The 18,989-nt window shown below is 40.5% G+C and overlaps 1 protein-coding gene across 3 annotated transcripts in view; it reads left to right on the forward strand.

Annotated features, from left to right (window-relative positions):
* The first annotated feature begins 352 nt into the window (after positions 1-352).
* LOC126334866 (activating signal cointegrator 1 complex subunit 2) overlaps positions 353-18,989 on the forward strand; it is a 121,855-nt gene continuing 103,218 nt past the window's right edge. Inside the window, exons 1-2 of one of the 3 annotated variants that reach the window (XM_049997550.1) lie at positions 353-453; positions 5,456-5,530. In XM_049997550.1, coding sequence (XP_049853507.1) covers positions 412-453; positions 5,456-5,530 — 117 coding nt within the window. In that variant the 5' untranslated portion in view covers positions 353-411. Of the gene's footprint in view, positions 608-5,455; positions 5,531-18,989 lie in introns of all 3 variants that reach the window. The other 2 variants (XM_049997552.1, XM_049997551.1) reach the window with 2 other exon arrangements.

The following is an 18,989-nucleotide window of genomic DNA, read 5'->3' on the forward strand; positions in this document are numbered from 1 at the left end:
GTCCATGTCCTCGACGTGACAATATATCTATATTTTAATTTCGCGAAGATGCAGCTGCCAGAAGCAAAACATTCATTGCCAGAAGCAAAATGTTCGTTGCTACAACACAAGTAGACTCGTTTACGTATTATGTCACACATTGTGAAAATCAGTTATTAGCTAAGAGCACATAGGGCGTATATCATTTAATAAACTGAGTTAAGACCTGCACTACCACATAACGCCCACATGAACTACTTTAATTGGCACCATAATGAAAAATCGCCAGTGGGAATATAAATCGCACACGTGTAAACAAGTTTTACTGTCCCCCGAAAGTGTATTGGAGGTACAGCCGACTGCAGTGGGTTATTATGTTGAGTGATGCTTGTGTAAGTTTTCATTAACTGTGGGAACCTAGGTAACTGTCTTATGCGGTTCGGAGAACCAATTGTGATACTAGTTGTGGCGCAAGTACGTATCCACTTTGTTATATCCATGGACAGAGATCACTATCTCTGATACAAAATTGTTTTTCCCGTAGTTATGAACACAGTAAGTAAGGTGTTGACAGTTGTTTGTGATTTAGGTATAACTGACAAGAATGGTTCCAGTGAGGAAAGTGTTGGTATGGTGTTTCTTGAGGCCTGTCAATGTACACGTAATATTTAATTGTTGAAAACATTCAAACTTAAATCGGCGTGCCATTTCTGCTAGTTGACAGCCTGCAATTAGGAACATGTTAAATCCAGTGTTGCAAATATTGTTTATGATAGCGCTAAGTTAGATAGCCGCTGTTGCCGTAAAGCAATGAACAGAACATGTTATTTTTTCATTGACAGTCTTCTATAAGATCTGCACGACGCCGTCCTTAGCAGACACTGCACTTTTCGTATTGTGGCAATATATAAGTTAGTTTTGTTTCCTCCGTAAACACTGTTAACATATCGAGCTGCAGGAAACAGCATGCGTGACAAAACAGTTGATCTTGTGCGTCTTTAAAAGGTTGGACTATGCCTATGAATTGATACTCCGAGCAAAATGTTTATCAGATAAAAACTAAATCACTGATTCTAGTTACAGCGAATTGAATGTGTTGAAGTATTGGCACTGTTTTGGTCGTTTGAGACCTGATAATGCCTTTGTGCCAAAAAGTACTATTGTGATTGAACTGTTGCCTGACAGCAAACCATGAAAATTGCAAAAATGAACCACTGACAGTTTTATTTTAAAATACTTACTTCTAATACGATGTTTATTGGTGCAGCTATGTATTGAAATCTTATCACCTGTTATTTCTCAAAAGATTCGCAATAGCAATTCCACATTGGTTTACTTTGCTTGCACCCATTTGAGTGTTGTATTATATTACGCAACACCACATGGGCATCAAAGCAGTCAGTTGGTTCATACTTCTTACAACCGATTTCCAAAAGATTGGAAGTTGACAGTTACTCGTTGGAAAGCCCATTACATCTTACCCCACACCCCCACTTTGATTACCAGTTTGTCACTAATGAAGCCCCATCTTCAGATCACCTTGCTCAAATATGTGAAAATGGCAACAGTTGACTCAAGCCACTGTTGATTTGCTTTAATCCATGATCATAGCCTGGAAGAAATGTGTAACATCACCTCACCCACATCCACCCTTAACAGTGTTGATATCTCATTTTAACATTTATTATAGTGTTGTGTGTAAATAGCTTCTTGTTTAATATTTATCAATGCAAACTACCACTTCCTTATGCAGTCAAAACTATCCGAGATTTATTGGTAATTACTTTCCCCAAGGTAAGTTAATGAAGAGTACTGTACTCTCCTAAAGGATTGTCACATATTGACAAGAACACAGTTTTGTTGGCACCTTAGGGAGACTCATAATTGGTACACAAAAATGGTCAGAAGGAAATATAAGTTTAAAAGGCTATGCTGTGTTTGTGGATGTTGTTATAACCATTTATAATGGATGACTCAAAATTAATAACTTTTATGTTACACTTTATCTCCATTTTAGAGGTAAAAATACCCATGTGCTGAAGGCTGCATTTGCTATGGAGCTACTTAGATACACACCAGTGACAGGATATAATAATAAAAAGAACCTTTAATAGATATTACTCTATTATGCAGAACTGGAATACAAATGTGAAAGTAACAAAGTTCGGTTTTGTGTATAACAGTAGCGTCCCCCACACCCACCCGTGACAATGAATTGTGACTAGTGAACATTGCTGGACGTTGGAAAATAACAGTAGCATAATTTTTATACTGTGAAAAGGTAGAATGGAAATACCATTAAAATCAAAAACATCTAATTTACACATTGGGAGTGAATAATGCCAATATTTGTCTTGAGTGATGTGGGAAAACACAAATCGTGTAAACAAAACTGAATGCTCTTTAACTGAAATGTTGACAAAAAATATATATAACTTTAATTTTGAGTGGAACCAAGTTTTCACTTATCACATTTATTCTGTCACAGAAAGCAAGCCGTGTACATCTGTGGAGTTAGCTAACGCTATCTCTGAAAGTGTTGAAAGGCATAATGTAGCACCACTTCAACTTTGGCAATGACTGCTGTGCAGAAGATTTTGTAATGTAGTGAAATTAAGTTTAATTTGGACAGACGTGCAAGACTATATAAAGTTTATAACAGATAGGAAAAAAGAATCCCATTGATCTTTCGAACAGAGTTATTGTGAGTGAGGTGTGGGTGCAGAATGTCACCTCAAAAGTGAAAGCAATCGATAGAGTGGGTGGAAGGCACAAAAACAAGTGAAATCTGTTGTAAAAACCATGCTCGGGGATTGTTCTCATTGGTTACCTTGCACTTTTGCATACAATTCTTAATAATAATATGCAAATATTTTTGGGAAAATCGGTCTGTTGACTTGGTGTTGCAATTATTCTTCTGTTGTGGAACAATAGAAGGAATAGCTTTACACAACACACTGTAGAGGAAAATTTTAATTATTTCTTAAATACATTCGTGTAGCACTTTGAATCTCGTTTTTCCATAAAACAAGTAAGGGTAAAATAGAATTAAAGTAAGAACCATTGATGACCAAGTACTGGGATTAATGTATTTTCTACTGGTTTCTATGTAATTCATACAACAAACTGCAGGCTGTGCGGTGTAGCCGTGCGGTCAGAGGCGCCTTGCCACAGTTCGCGCAGCTCCCACCGTCGGATGTGTGAGTCCTCTCTTGGGCATGGGTGTGTGTGTTGTCCTTAGTGTAAGTTAGCTTAAGTAGTGTATAAACCTAGGGACTGATGACTTCAGCAGTTTGGTCCCATAGGAACTTCCTTGCAGGCAACACTTGAGGTATTGTAAAATCCTCTAGACTGTTAATAAGAAAGCAAAACACATACACTGTCCTATAGTCTTGTGCTGAATGGTGTAAGGACAAAAATAAGTAATTGCACTAAAAGGCAAAAACAGTTTAGAACAATATCAAACAAGAAACAAATAAAAAATAGCAAAACAGTTGCCGTTCAGCCCCAGAAAGCTCTGGCAGGAATGGTAACTCCAACAAATTATTGGCAACCAAATTTGACAATTACTTCCTCACATTGACAGCAAACATGCATAAACAAACAAATAATTACAAATGCCTCCTGAGTAGTCCCCTACTCGGAGATCCAAATAGGGGACTATTTTACCTCCAAAATATTTTACCCAGCAGGATGCCGTCATCATTTACCATACACAAAGCTGCATGTCCTCGGGAAAAATTAAGGCTGTAGTTTCCCCTTGCTTTCAGCCATTCGCGGCACCAGCACAGCATGGCCGTTTTGGTTGGTCTTACAAGGCCAGATCAGTTATTCATCCAGACTGTTGCCCCTGCAACTACATAAAAGGCTGTTTCCCCTCTTTAGGAACCACATGTTTGTCTGGCCTCTCAACAGATACCCATCTGTTGTGGTTGCACCTACGGTACAGCTATGTGTATCGCTGAGGCACGTAAGCCTCACCATCCATGGCAAGGTCCATGGTTCATGGGGGATTAAGTGTGAGATTGAGACTTAAAAATTGTTTTCTGCGAATCATGTATATGCCTGCTGAGCCTTTGCCATATCTGTGTTTAATACGGTTTATGACAATTAAACCAGCAGTGACATAAACAAAACTTGGGGTCATTCTCTTTCCATTTGTTATTACTACAAATGGGTGGGCATCATATGTTTGAAACTTTATGGCGTCAAAATCCATGACTCATTAGTAATCTCCCCATTTTTTGTATGCAACTGGCAAGTGACAGTTTTCTGTAATTGTTTGTCTCTCGTTTTATGTAGTGGGTGTATTATGATAGTTTTCACTCTTCTGGCATATTTTCTGTTTTCCAGATGTTCTCAGAAAACAAGTGTAGAGCACTTGTAGTAGTTATGACCATTTTGTTGATTATTTATTGCAGCCTGTTAGAATATTGGTAGGCATAATGACTTCCAGGCACAAGAACACAGTCAAATGAATGCCATTTTTTAATAATAGCTTTTCTCCCATTACTTGGGTTAACTTCATAAACAGTGCTGAAGATCCTTAGTTTGTTATCCATAAGGGAATGTTGGTTGATGTGAAAAATACCAAGTTGTGCCATGCCTCACAGTCTGTGTTAAACTGTAGGTCCTCCTGTAACTGGTTGGATAAGTCAGTTCCAAGGTTGAATGTTGTGCTACCTCCAACAGGTCCATGCTTAGTAACTATGGTGTTCAAACTAATCTTTGTATTGACAATGGCTTTACTTTTTTTAATGGAAGTTTTAGAATGGTCTTAGTTCAGATTTAGCCTTGATATTGTTGAAGTATAAGGCTGTCCCATCTTAGTATGTGAAGTTAAATCTCTTATCTCTAACCAGCACATGATTCAAAGGCCAAATTGCATTGATGTATTCAGGTGTTGACCCAACTAAAGCTGTTTTTATGTGTGTAGTCAGAAGTTCACTCCTCAGTTTTAGGAATGAGATAGTTACACTTTCCTCTTGAAGTCTCTATCCTATCTGATGGAAGGCTACACTTGTGCCTCGCCACCCCGCCGCCATTCCGACACCCCAAACCCAACTTTCCCCACCAGCCTGCTGCAACAGTGTTAAATTAAGTAAGCATCATATCTGTTCAAATTATTTCCATGTGGCTTCTTGACATATCCAAATCACTCTCACTATTTGATAGCACATTGGCCACATGCATGTCAGTGATGAATGCAACACTTCTACAATGTAGTGTTAGTTGTCTAAAATGTAGTGTTAGTTGTTATGAACAATTAAAGGAACTTATGAAGATTTTTTTTAATATCTCTGAAATACAATGACTCAGTCTGTTCAGTGTAAGATGTGAAATTATGAATGGATAGTGATTTGTCAGGCACAATATCATTATTTTGATAATTGTTGACCTTATGGCAGTTATGTAGGTTATGTATTTTACCAGTCTAACAACAGTTTTAATTTCTTTGTACTATTTGTGTTCACAGAATGATACTTTACCACTAGATGAATTGAAGATCCCTGTGTTTAAGGATGGGACCAAAAAAATGGTTCCAGCATTGGTAAGTACTTATATTAGTTTTATTTTTTGAGACCTACATCACACTTTAAAAGCCACCTACTGGTATGCGGCAGAGAGTATCTCTAACTGATCACCCTACCCTGTTCCACTACCGAATGGCATCTATGAAGAATGATTGTCGGTAGGCCTCTGTATTGGCTATAATTTCTCGAATTTTCATGGTTGTTACACAAAATGTATGTGGGAGAAAGCAGTATGTCATCAGACCATTCCTGGAAAGAGCTCTCTCAAAATTTCAGTAGTAAACCTCTCCAGGATCCTCAACACTTCTCTTGTAATGTCTGCCAATAGGGTGACGCTCCTCATTGAATCGTATCTATCTCTTCTATCAGTTCCTACCTAGTAAGGAACCCATATTGTTGAACAATACTCAAGAATCAGTCGAACAAGCAGCTCGTAAGCTGCTTCCTTCACGGATGAGTTTGTATGTATGTGCAATATGTTACATTTATTTACAATTAGGATCAACTGCTAGAGACTTCCTGACACACAAATCTATATTCGATGTTAACAAATTTCTCTTTTTGAGAAACGCTTTCCTTGCCATTGCCAGTCTACATTTTCTATCCTCTCTACTTCGACCATCATCAGTCATTTTGCTCCCCAAATAGCAAAACTCCTTTACTACTTTAAGTGTCTCATTTCCTAATCTAATTCCCTCAGCATCACCCGACTTAATTCGACTACCTTCCATTATCCTCGTTTTGCTTTTGTTGATGTTCATCTTATATCCTCCTTTCAAGGCACTGTCCATTCCGTTCAACTGCTCTTCCAAATCCTTTGTTGTCTCTGACAGAATTACAATGTCATCGGCGAACCTCAAAGATTTATTTCTTCTCCATGAATTTTAATACCTACTCCGAATTTTTCTTTTGTTTCCTTTACTGCTTGCTCAATATACAGATTGAATAACATCGGGGAGAGGCTACAACCCTGTCTCACACCCTTCCCAACCACTGCTTCCCTTTCATGCCCCTCGACTCTTATAACTGCCATCTGGTTTCTGTATAAATTGTAAATAGCCTTTCGCTCCCTGTATTTTACCCCTGCCACCTTCAGAATTTGAAAGAGGGTATTCCAATAAATATTGTCAAAAGCTTTCTCTAAGTCTACAAATGCTAGAAACGTAGGTTTGCCTTTTCTTAATCTTTCTTTTAAGATAATTCGTAAGGTTAGTATTGCCTCACGTGTTCCAACATTTCTACGGAATCCAAACTGATCTTCCCCGAGGTCTGCTTCTACCAGTTTTTCCATTTGTCTGTAAAGAATTCGCGTTAGTATTTTGCAGCTGTGACTTATTAGACTGATAGTTCGGTAATTTTCACATCTGTCAACACCTGCTTTCTTTGGGATTGGAATCATTATATTCTTCTTGAAGTCTGAGGGTATTTCGCCTGTCTCATACATCTTGCTCACCAGATGGTAGAGTTTTGTTATGACTGGCTCTCCCAAGGCTGTCAGTAGTTCTAAAGGAATGTTGTCTACTCCCGGGGCCTTGTTTCGACTCAGGTCTTTCAGTGCTCTGTCAAACTCTTCACGCAGTATCTTATCTCCCATTTCATCTTCATCTACATCCTCTTCCATTTCCATAATATTGTCCTCAAGTACATCGCCCTTGTATAAACCCTCTATATACTCTTTCCACCTTTCTGCCTTCCCTTCTTTGCTTAGAACTGGGTTTCCATCTGAGCTCTTGATATTCATACAAGTGGTTCTCTTCTCTCCAAAGGTCTCTTTGATTTTCCTGTAAACAGTATCTATCTTACCCCTCGTGAGATAAGCCTCTACATTCTTACATTTGTCTTCTAGCCATCCCTGCTTAGCCATTTTGCACTTCCTGTCGATCTCATTTTTGAGACGTTTGTATTCCTCTTTGCCTGCTTCATTTACTGCATTTTTATATTTTCTCCTTTCATCAATTAAATTCAATATTTCTTCTGTTACCCAAGGATTTCTAGCAACCCTCGTCTTTTTACCTACTTTATCGTCTGCTGCCTTCACTACTTCATCCCTCAAAGCTACCCATTCTTCTTCTACTGCATTTCTTTCCCCCATTCCTGTCAATTGTTCCCTTATGCTCTCCCTGAAACCCTCTACAACCTACCTCTGGTTTAGTCTGTTTATCCAGGTCCCATCTCCTGAAATTCCCACCTTTTCATAGTTTTTTCAGTTTTAATCTACAGTTCATAACCAATAGATTGTGGTCAGAGTCAACATCTGCCCCCTGGAAATGTCTTACAATTTAAGACCTGGTTCCTAAATCTCTGTCTTACCATTATATAATCTGATACCTTTTAGTATCTCCAGGATTCTTTCATGTATACAACCTTCTTTTATGATTCTTAAACCAAGTGTTAGCTATGATTAAGTTATGCTCTGTGCAAAATTCTACCAGATGGCTTCCTCTTTCATTTCTTCCCCCCAATCCATATTCACCTACTATGTTTCCTTATCTCCCTTTTCCTACTGGCGAATTCCAGTCACCCATGACTATTAAATTTTCGTCTCCCTTCACTACCTGAATAATTTCTTTTACTCATCATACACTTCATCAATTTCTTCATCATCTGCAGAGCTAGTTGGCATATAAACTTGTACTACTGTAGTAGGGGTGGGCTTCGTATCTATCTTGGCCACAATAATGCGTTCACTATGTTGTTTGTAGTAGCTTACCCGCACTCCTATTTTTTTTATTCATTATTAAACCTACTCCTGCATTACCCCTATTTGATTTTGTATTTATAACCCTGTATTCACCTGACCAAAAGTCTCGGTCCTCCTGCCACCGAACTTCACTAATTCCTACTATATCTAACTTTAACTTATCCATTTCCCTTTTTAAATTTTCTAACCTACCTGCCCGATTACGGGATCTGACATTCCACGCTCCGATCCGTAGAACGCCAGTTTTCTTTCTCCTGATAACGACGTCCTCAGGAGTAGTCCCCGCCCAGAGATCCAAATGGGGGACTATTTTACCTCCGGAATATTTTACCCAAGAGGACATCATCGTCATTTAATCATATAGTAAAACTGCATGCCCTCGGGAAAAATTACGGCTGTAGTTTCCCCTTGCTTTCAGCCGTTCGCAGTACCAAAACAGCAAGGCCGTTTTGGTTAGTGTTACAGGGCCAGATCAGTCAATCATGCAGACTGTTGCCCCTGCAACTACTGAAAAGGCTGCTGCCACTCTTCAGGAACCACATGTTTGTCTGGCCTCTCAACAGATACCCCTCCGTTGTGGTTGTACCTATGGTACGGCCATCTGTATCGCTGAGGCACGTAAGCCTCCCCACGAACGACAAGGTCCATGGTTCGTGGGGGGGGGGGGGGGGTGTTCGATTTCATATGATGATCTAAAGGAGGGGCTATGTCAAGATCTTTTCCAGCGAAACCGTTTCGGAAGACCAAATTCAGTATTTCTCTCTGTATCTTCTGTTTTGGTTCCAGTATGATCCCTGAGTGAATGAATAGGTGATTTCAAACCGATTATTGATAAGACCAAAACTTCTTAGGTTTTTTACTCAGATTGGTTGACAGAATTTTACTTTTCAAGTAATTGAAGGCTTCTCCCATTGCTCTCCTTATGCTCATTTTCACTTTGTTCAGCTTTCTTTGTCAGCCAGTTTTTGACTTTTCTTGAATGTGCGGTGAAGTTCTCTTTGTTTACAGAGCAGTTTGCTAACACAGCTATTAAACCTTGGTGGCCTTTCCCATCCTTTAAGACGTTGCTCGGAACATACTTGTCTCATGTATTGAACAATGCTTTTGAATTTTTTCTGTTTGTACTCAATATCTTTGTCCTCATCACTGAATATTTGATGCTGGCTACTCAGATACTCTGCAATCTATATCCCGTTACTCTTCCTAAGCACAAATATCTTATTACCTTTCTTAACATTCATTGTACAACCCATAGTCACAGTTACTATCACAGCCTTAACAGTGTGAGCATTACTAATGTGTAGAGAGCCCAGATATTTCATGAGATATGAACATGTAAAATTAAAATAGGTAAAAATATGTAGAAAATTAAGTAGAAGCACACCTTCCATAATCCAAATCAAAGTGCAATTAACCGCGTATTACAGCACTAGAACATGATTTTTACAGATTATTTAATTCCTGTCTTCATCTTTTATGTAGTTTGGATTAGAATATTTTCCAAAGGGAAAAGGCTACTGAGAGTTTGGGGAATTATAATTAAAGCTTTGTTCCCACTGAGTGATTTGTCGTATAGACTTGTGCCCGGTATGTGCAACCAGTGGGATCTGGCACAAGTTGCAGGTTCCTGCAACAAGTACCTATGACACCGACACTAAATTTCCAAGAAATACTCTGTTCTGCCACATGTGCCTGTATCCATTTGAGCTTTGAAAACACAGCACAGATCCTTGATACATTTTCTACTGAGCATTTGCTTTCAGTTCAGGGGCAGACCTCTGGTGTTGTGGACAAAAGTAATATTGTGAAACTAATCAAAGAATTTTGCAAAAGATGTTCATTATGGAATCCTACATTCCACAATTATAAAAACCCTAAATCAGATGCAGTTCACCAACTCATATCTTTATTTGGTTTTTTGAATAAAGAATTGGACAGTAAAAATCACAATCTAAGGTGATACTTTCTCTGTGAATTTTACAAATGTTTATCTCCGAAGACTTCAGGGTCACGTAGAGAAGAGCTGTATGTATTGAAGTGGTATGTCTGTGATTCACTGCTCATCCAGGAGAATGTAAGCTAACCGAGATTGAGTTTATCCACATTTGAGGTAAGCTTGAGCATATTTATTTTATATGATTATCACAAATGTTTACCTACATAACAGTGAAAGGCTGTGCATGGGAAAAAGCATTTTTTTTTTATGATTATGATACTTAATCACTGAACTACCTTTTGACACTAACACCCAAAACTCCATATTGCTTCCAAACGTTGTGTGTCAATAGAGCATCAACCAAAACACTGATTTAGTCCATACTGTGTTCTGTTGTCTAGTAGAACACGTGTAAATGGTAATTAAAAGTAACACCGGAACTGTGGAGTATAGAAAAAGCATATCTGCGAGCTCTGAATGTGAAGAACTCTGATACGTGAATTGGTAGAACATCAGGACGTCATACTAAAGATCCTGAGTTCGAAACCCACTGGTGGTGATTTCTTTTTTAATGGTTTACATGCAAAATTGTTATATGGGAGAACATTTAGAAGGGCATTTTGAAATTTGTAGCAGTGTTCTTTTGACAATTTGCTTTTGCTTCATTAGTTGAAAGTAGTAAACTTACAGCGTATATTTATAAAGATAACACCACACCTAACAATATTATGAAAAGGGAGGTTACTGCTCACCATATGGCTGAGATGCTGAGTTGCAGATAGGCACAACAAAAAGACTATCTTTTGGCCAGTAAGGCCTTTGTCAAAAATATAGGTTTGCTACTTTCATCTAACGAATTGAAAGCAGACTGCCAAAAGGACATTGCTAGGAACTCCGAAACATACTTTTACATGTTAGAAAAAATGTTCTCCCATATAATAATTTCATATGTGAACTGTTAAAAAATAATCGCCACCGGTGGGTTTCGGACTCGGGACCTTAAGTATGACAATCTGATGCTGTTCAAACTCACCTACCAGAGATCTTCACATTCAGTGCTCACAGGTGTGCTTTTCTTGTTCTCTGTAGTTCTGGTATTACTTTTAATTACCATTTACACATGTTCTACCAGACAACAGTACAAACTAAATCAGTATTTTAGTTGATACTCTGTCAACACAGAATGTTTGGCACAGATCTGAATGCCTGACGTCTCGAGGTTTGTGTGTAAGCAAACAAATACTGTCTTTTCACTTGTCCTTCAGCAGTCACAAAATATGCTGCAAACCCATCTCTCAATTGCTTATCATCTTTGGTAACATTTCTACTGATCCTGAATAGCGGGATGTAAGTGGGGGATGGTCTCCATCTCCCAGGATTTAAGGTCCCTCTTTGTAGGAATCAAAACTACCTGGTGGTGAATAAATTAGATGTCTTTTTAGGAAGTTGTGAAGACAAGCACAACACAAAGTCATAGTAGTTTCTTTATGGGGATCGATGTGAATAGGTTTTCTTAGAACGTGAAAAACAGACTACAGGATTCCAAGGGCATTCTCAGTGAATCGTTGGATTTCATGCCATGTTCTTGAAGTGCAAAGACTTCACCAACAATCATTGAATAGGGAATGGACAGAGCTCTTCCTGGCAGAGGCTCTGGTTGTGGTATGTACAGCTCACTTTCTTGAAGGACTGTGTTAAAGATTGTATGGTTAAACACACCTCCATCTAAAATACATTCTTACACTACCGCAGCTGTATTAAGAAACTGGTAATAGACATCCACTAATGCCTTTAACTCAATACTGAAAGTGTCTTTGTAGTTGTAGTAAGTGCTTCCAGCATGAGCAGGATTAATAATTTGCATGTGTTTTCCATCTAAGGCCCCTGTGTAGTGAGGAAAGTTCCGGTGAATCTCAGATTCTCATGAAATTTCCTTCCATTGTGCTTCAGAATATGGTGTCTGAAAAAAGGAAACAAAAAATCTGAGGAATATTTTTCCTCATTTTTAGGGTACATTGGAAGAGAGAGATGTGAGGAGACTGTCCTCAGTGTATCAATACCATTGGCAGACAAAGCAAGTACTTTGAGTACTCATTCAGAGTCCCCTTACATATCCACCACGCAAGAAGGCAAAAGTAATAAACAAATGTCTACTAATGATGTAATGGGAGTTTTGAGGTGCGCAAATGACTAAATCCTGAGGAACTTTTACCTTGTTTGTTGAGTGTGAGCTGATAAACTTTCACAAAAAAACCCTTGCTATTCTTCAGAAGAGGATAAAAGACTTGATTTTTTGAACAAGAGTTGAGGAACTTGAAGAATATGACAGTGAGTCTTCGGCAAATGCAAGTGCAATAGCAGAATTAGACTTTTCACTTGTAATTAATATAAATGAGGGCAGCCGGAAAATGTTTACATTTTCTTTGAAGCACCTTTATTATAGCCTGACAAACTTTTAGTAGTATTTTGTTGATTTTAGGTATGAACATCCTTTGCATGTGCATTAAGGAGCTGTAGGAATTTCCAATAGCTAAAAAGTGTAATATAATGGCAAGTTGTCACCAGGGGTTACAGCTTCTGGAAAATTGGTGTCTTGTAAGGTGTAGTATTGAATTGTCATATTTAATACTCCAAAGTCTGTCATATATTACAAACAAAATTTTTGAATTAACTTTTATGTCTTGAACTTTCAGGTCACTCATCACTGAACTGTAAGTTCCGAGACTGTACCGTTTCTAGTGAAAGTTATACACCCACTACCTACATTTTCCTTTCTCAGAGTATTCTCCCTTTTTACAATCATATTAACAGCACTAAAACACACACACACACACACACACACACACACACACACACACACACACACACACACACACACACAACTAGATACTTCTCTCCACAGGTTGTGGCAGGTAAAAATGTCCATGACAAATCCCTCAGTGTGAACATAGGTTAAGGCTAAAAAAAAGGCATTAATACATGTAATTTTGTGAACAAATATATCTAAAACACATAGAAACATAATTATAGGAATATATGTAATGATAAAATGAAATTAATCAATGCTAGCAACATAGTTCATGAACATTTACACTTTTCAAGTGCATAGGAGTAAAGAAAAGAATACTTAATAACATACAAATCTGGGCTGTACTGATGAATGAGTACAGATCAGTAGAATTGAGATGTATTACTGTGATGATTTCAGCATCATATCAAGCACTTCCCATTATGAATGTACTGACAGTTTACAGTTTTAAGAGTCAGTTTAAATATGTTGTATGAATTTAGAGATATTGATATTGTAGTTAACCTTTTGAAGGGTGTTCAGAGAGACCCTTTAAAAAAATGATGCATATTTCCTTAGCTAATTGGATAAAACTATCTAGTAGGCATTAAATAGTGCAGGAAGTAGTGAAATAGCATCTAGTTGAATATTTCTCCGTCCCTTACTGAAACTTGTAAAATTTTGATTTTTGTGGTTTGTGCACATAACAGTAGATCCTATATTGTGTAATGAATGTTTGAATGGCGTATTCTGAAATATGACGTCCAAATGACTGAAAATCTCATTTAAAATGCTTGATTGGAAGTAATAAATTATCAAAGCATGTAATTTTAACTTTTTTCCGTCATAATGAATGGTTACTGGGGCAATGAGTGAAAGAGAGAACTCTGTTAAACACAACCAATCAGTCACACAGTTACAAAATACACTCCTGGAAATGGAAAAAAGAACACATTGACCCCGGTGCGCCAGACCCACCATACTTGCTCCGGACACTGCGAGAGAGCTGTACAAGCAATGATCACACGCACGGCACAGCGGACACACCAGGAACCGCGGTGTTGGCCGTTGATGGCGCTAGCTGCGCAGCATTTGTGCACCGCCGCTGTCAGTGTCAGCCAGTTTGCCGTGGCATACGGAGCTCCATCGCAGTCTTTAACACTGGTAGCATGCCGCGACAGTGTGGACGTGAACCGTATGTGCAGTTGACGGACTTTAAGCGAGGGCATATAGTGGGCATGCGGGAGGCTGGGTGGACGTACCGCCAAATTGCTCAACACGTGGGGTGTGAGGTCTCCACAGTACATCGATGTTGTCGCCAGTGGTCGGCGGAAGGTGTACGTGCCCGTCGACCTGGGACCGGACGGCAGCGACGCACGGATGCATGCCAAGACCGTAGGATCCTACGCAGTGCCGTAGGGGACCGCACTGCCACTTCCCAGCAAATTAGGGACACTGTTGCTCCTGTTGTATCGGCGAGGACCATTCGCAACCGTCTCCATGAAGCTGGGCTACGGTCCCGCACACTGTTAGGCCGTCTTCCGCTCACGCCCTAACATCGTGCAGCCCGCCTCCAGTGGTGACGCGACAGGCGTGAATGGAGGGACGAATGGAGACGTGTCGTTTTCAGCGATGAGAGTCACTTCTGCCTTGGTGCTAATGATGGTCGTATGCGTGTTTGGCGCCGTGCAGGTGAGCGCCACAATCAAGACTGCATACGACCGAGGCACACAGGGCCAACACCCGGCATCATGGTGTGGGGAGCGATCTCCTACACTGGCCGTACACCTCTGGTGATCGTCGAGGGGACACTGAATAATGCACGGTACATCCAAAACGTCATCGAACCCATCGTTCTACCATTCCTAGACCGGAAAGGGAACTTGCTGTTCCAACAGGACAATGCACGTCCGCATGTATCCCGTGCCACCCAACATGCTCTAGAAGGTGTAAGTCAACTACCCTGGCCAGCAAGATCTCCGGATCTGTCCCCCATTGAGCATGTTTGGGACTGGATGAAGCATCGTCTCATGCGGTCTGCACGTCCAGCACGAACGCTGGTCCAACTGAGGCGCCAGGTGGAAATGGCATGGCAAGCCATTCCACAGGACTACATCCAGCATCTCTACGATCGTCTCCATGGGAGAATAGCAGCCTGCATTGCTGTGAAAGGTGGATATACACTGTACTAGTGCCGACATTGTGCATGCTCTGTTGCCTGTGTCTATGTGCCTGTGGTTCTGTCAGTGTGATCATGTGATGTATCTGACCCCAGGAATGTGTCAATAAAGTTTCCCCTTCCTGGGACAATGAATTCACGGTGTTCTTATTTCAATTTCCAGGAGTGTATTTTTATCTACTATTCACATTTCAAGAAATGTGGCCCCATTGTAATGTTGTGTGAGTAATTAAATAATAAATACAGTGCTATTCCAGTTTCTTTATACAATTTTCATGTCATCATGTGGGAAACAATGGTATACAGGTTGCAGGCAAATTTAATATCCCAGAAACCTGCAACAATATTGGTACAAGAATTTTAAGCGGTCTTCATGCAAGCAGCACTTTTAACAGAATCTTTTCATCCAAATTTGTTTTCCTATTAATCAAACCTCTGCAGGATAATTTCATTTGCAGATATGTATGGGACTAGGTTCAGTAGAAACTGTAGAAGATTGACAAAGCAATACAAAAGGAAATTGCAAAATTGCTTATAAAATGAGTGTGGAAAAGGAAATTCCTCAAACTGTGACACTGCTGTAATTATTTTACTTTTCAGTGAGGTCCGGGGGGGGGGGGATTTAGACCCTGAAACCAATATGTTTCATAGAGATGTCTGAGTATATCACGAAGATCATCTAAGCTAATGCGTTCAATAACTCAAAACCAGCTGTGGGCCATCAGTACCAATATTTAGGAGAGGTGCCTGCCCAATAGTGTTTGGTAAGACAATGTCTAACTGAGAAAGACAGCTCAATGTAGCCCATACATTTTATTTAGTCTTTTGGTCAGTGATGTGGCTCATTCTGAATCATACAGGAGTTGCTGCTTGAGAAGTGATTCCAGTACTGCTGTTCATACTAAATGGTGCACTGGCATTCAGGTTTGAAGTGGCGACTAGTGACAAAGACTTCTCAATCAGAGGAGGAACAAACTTTTTTGGTTTCATTGCTGCCAGGATCCTGCCAAAACAGTGTCTTGGTAATGACTGTTAACAATGTGTTGGCAATATTGTGTCCACATGTCTGACAGCCTGCTTGATCAGATGTGAGTTAACTGCTATAGAATTGGGAGTTTTGTTTTGTGGTCAAGAGGCATGCCAATTAATGTGCCTCAGGTAAGAATACAACAAAACATTCATTCAGACTTGAATCAGCACTACTTGGTTCTAGTCCACCGATAGTCACAGGCAACACACATGAAGAGCTTGTACAAGTATGAAATCATTATGGCCATATCTGTGTAGAGTGGTACAGCTTGAAGATGGTTCAGGACACAGGTCCCAATAAGACAGAAGTTCTTAACTAGACAGATATAGTGTGGTTGGCATGGTTCATATGGAGAGATGATCTCCATTTGATAGTCTGCAGACATGGTTGCCGTAATCTGGGTACACTCTGACAGGTCACAGGTGTTCTCAGCATTAAGCCCAGCACGGAGAACTTGGACGAGATGCAGAGTGAAGACTTGGATGCGGTGCAGAGGGAATGACTGTGCTGGGGAGAAGGATGCTGCTACAACAATCAACAGGCACATGGTGTGTGGAGGATTAATCAGTCCTCGCAGTAGTATCGCTGTTTGAAGCATAGCTGGTGCCACATGTTGCTGTGGTGTCAATGGGAGATGACGTTGACGATGATACTGTGTGCTTAAGTCAAACTCAGATTGTTATCCTGCCACTCCGATGGTGGTGTCGCCATTAGCCTGGAGAGCGTCAGCCTGCTATACATGCCTGTATTTATAAATTGTAGGTCCCATGTCAGTACCATTGATTACAACAAGAAGAGGTGGTGAAGCTGGCTTGGAGGCAATGCAGATGCCACTGGGAGGTGGTGCAGCAAGTGCAGTGGCCAATGAGAGGCGATGCCCGATTGACAGCAGCCACCCAAGATGCGACAATGCCAACAGGCCATATGATCCACTGATGTGGCCGGGAGGAAGGGCACAACAATCAGGGACCTGGAAACAAAAGATGGGCAAGGTCATCATTGAGGATGGCAATCCAGCACTGGGAGATGGCAATGGTGATGGGATTGAGAGTGGCACAGGGATTTGCAGTATGGCATGAGGTGAAAAAATAGAAATGGGAGCAGGAAGTGACACAGAAAATGAAACTGCAGGAATGGTGGATGTAATGGTGGTATCAAGAGCAGCTGTGGCCGTGGTGGGGAGGCTGTGCCAGTGACAGTGGAAGCCGTAGCAGAGGCAGTGGCTGGGGACTTGCTGGAACCCGGGCTGGAGACTCGTTGGAACCCATCAGGGGTGACAGAGGAGGAGTTGTCTCAGCTGCCATCCAAGCCGAGAGTGTCAGCCAGCTGTTGATTCGCAGGTCAGATGTCAGCCAGGTGCTGGTGAGCTAGGGTGGAAGAGATGGGCCAGTGGTACAGTGATGAGGAGCTGGTGTTCTTGACCAACTGGTGATGGGCTGGTGGGACGTCAGTAGGCTGCTGATGGGTACTGCTGGAAACTATGGCAGTGATGTTGCTCAGGAGATGCAAGCAGATTAGCTTCTGCAGAAATTTGTTGTTCCGTTGCAGCAGCAGCAGACCCCACTAAGTTCATAAAGGGTAGTGTTGGTGTGGCCGTACCTGTGGAGAGGGACAGAGCTCGAGGACAGACTAAGGAGGACACCCCACTGAGGCGGAAGCTCGTAATCGGTCGGAGTTAGCTTGGTTGGTGCAGACGATGTGGAGTGATTAGCTCTTTCAGATAGGTCATGTATGTGAAGTGATGGCAAGTTAAACATTGACAGTCTGCAGTGTGGCTGGCATCGGGCTCAGCTTCGAGAACTTGGACGAGATATGGATGGAAGACTTGGGTGCAGGTCAGAGCGAACGACTGTGCTGGGGCAGAGGGAGCTCTGATTGAGGGAGTGACAGAATGAGGTCAGCCCATGTCCTGGAGCAACTCCCAATGTGAACTGGTTCTGATTGGCTGGGTGGCGTCCTTTATACCCGGTGGTAGTATACTGCTACAACAATCAACAGGCATGTGACCTGTGAAAGAAAAATTGGTACCCATGAGTGTACTACTAGTCCGTACAGTCGCCATCGGGAAAATATGTCCCCTAGAACAGGAAAAGGGGCAGGTAAAATAAAAGTTTCTGTATGATTTTCAACCTCCTCTCTGTAATCAACAAGATATTCACTAAAATTATCATCTATTATGTAGAAAATTATTAGATTTTAATAAGGCAAAGGAACAAGCTGGCATTAGGAGTGAATGTAGCACAGTCAACAGTTTTCTATTCGTTAACAAAATTATAGAATTGAATAATGAATATGAAGTGACACAAGAGGATTCATGGATTTTGAGAGAGCTTTTGCCTCTATTTCAACAAAATTTATATTAACTGCCTCCGGAAAATAAGTCGCTGATTAAATTTGCTGTATCATACTAAGGTATATGCCAGTGCTAAAACACCAATTATGCAGTAATATGATAGTGTTGAATTCAGAAATGAAGTCATGCAAGGAGATTCAATACAATTCAAATTATCCTCAGTGACCCTAGAGGAAGTCTAGAGATCCCTAAAACAGGAATATGTCAAAGAAATAAGTCAAAGAAATACATGTTTTATACGACAGTGTGAACTGTGTACGTTACGGTGATAACATTGTACTGTTCGCATCTGGTACAGATAAACTTCAGTAATGAGTGTAGAACATCCTATATGAAGTATCCATCTCTCATGACCTCGTTGTCGACGGGACACTAAACACTAATCTCCTCCTCCTTATATGAAGTAGAAAGTAGACCTGAAGGGCACATATAATAAGACAAAAATGATGTAGTATGAACACATAAAGAGAAAATTGTACCATGTGACAG

Source organism: Schistocerca gregaria, chromosome 2 (genome assembly GCF_023897955.1).
Source record: "Schistocerca gregaria isolate iqSchGreg1 chromosome 2, iqSchGreg1.2, whole genome shotgun sequence".
NCBI classification, from domain to species: domain Eukaryota; kingdom Metazoa; phylum Arthropoda; class Insecta; order Orthoptera; family Acrididae; genus Schistocerca; species Schistocerca gregaria.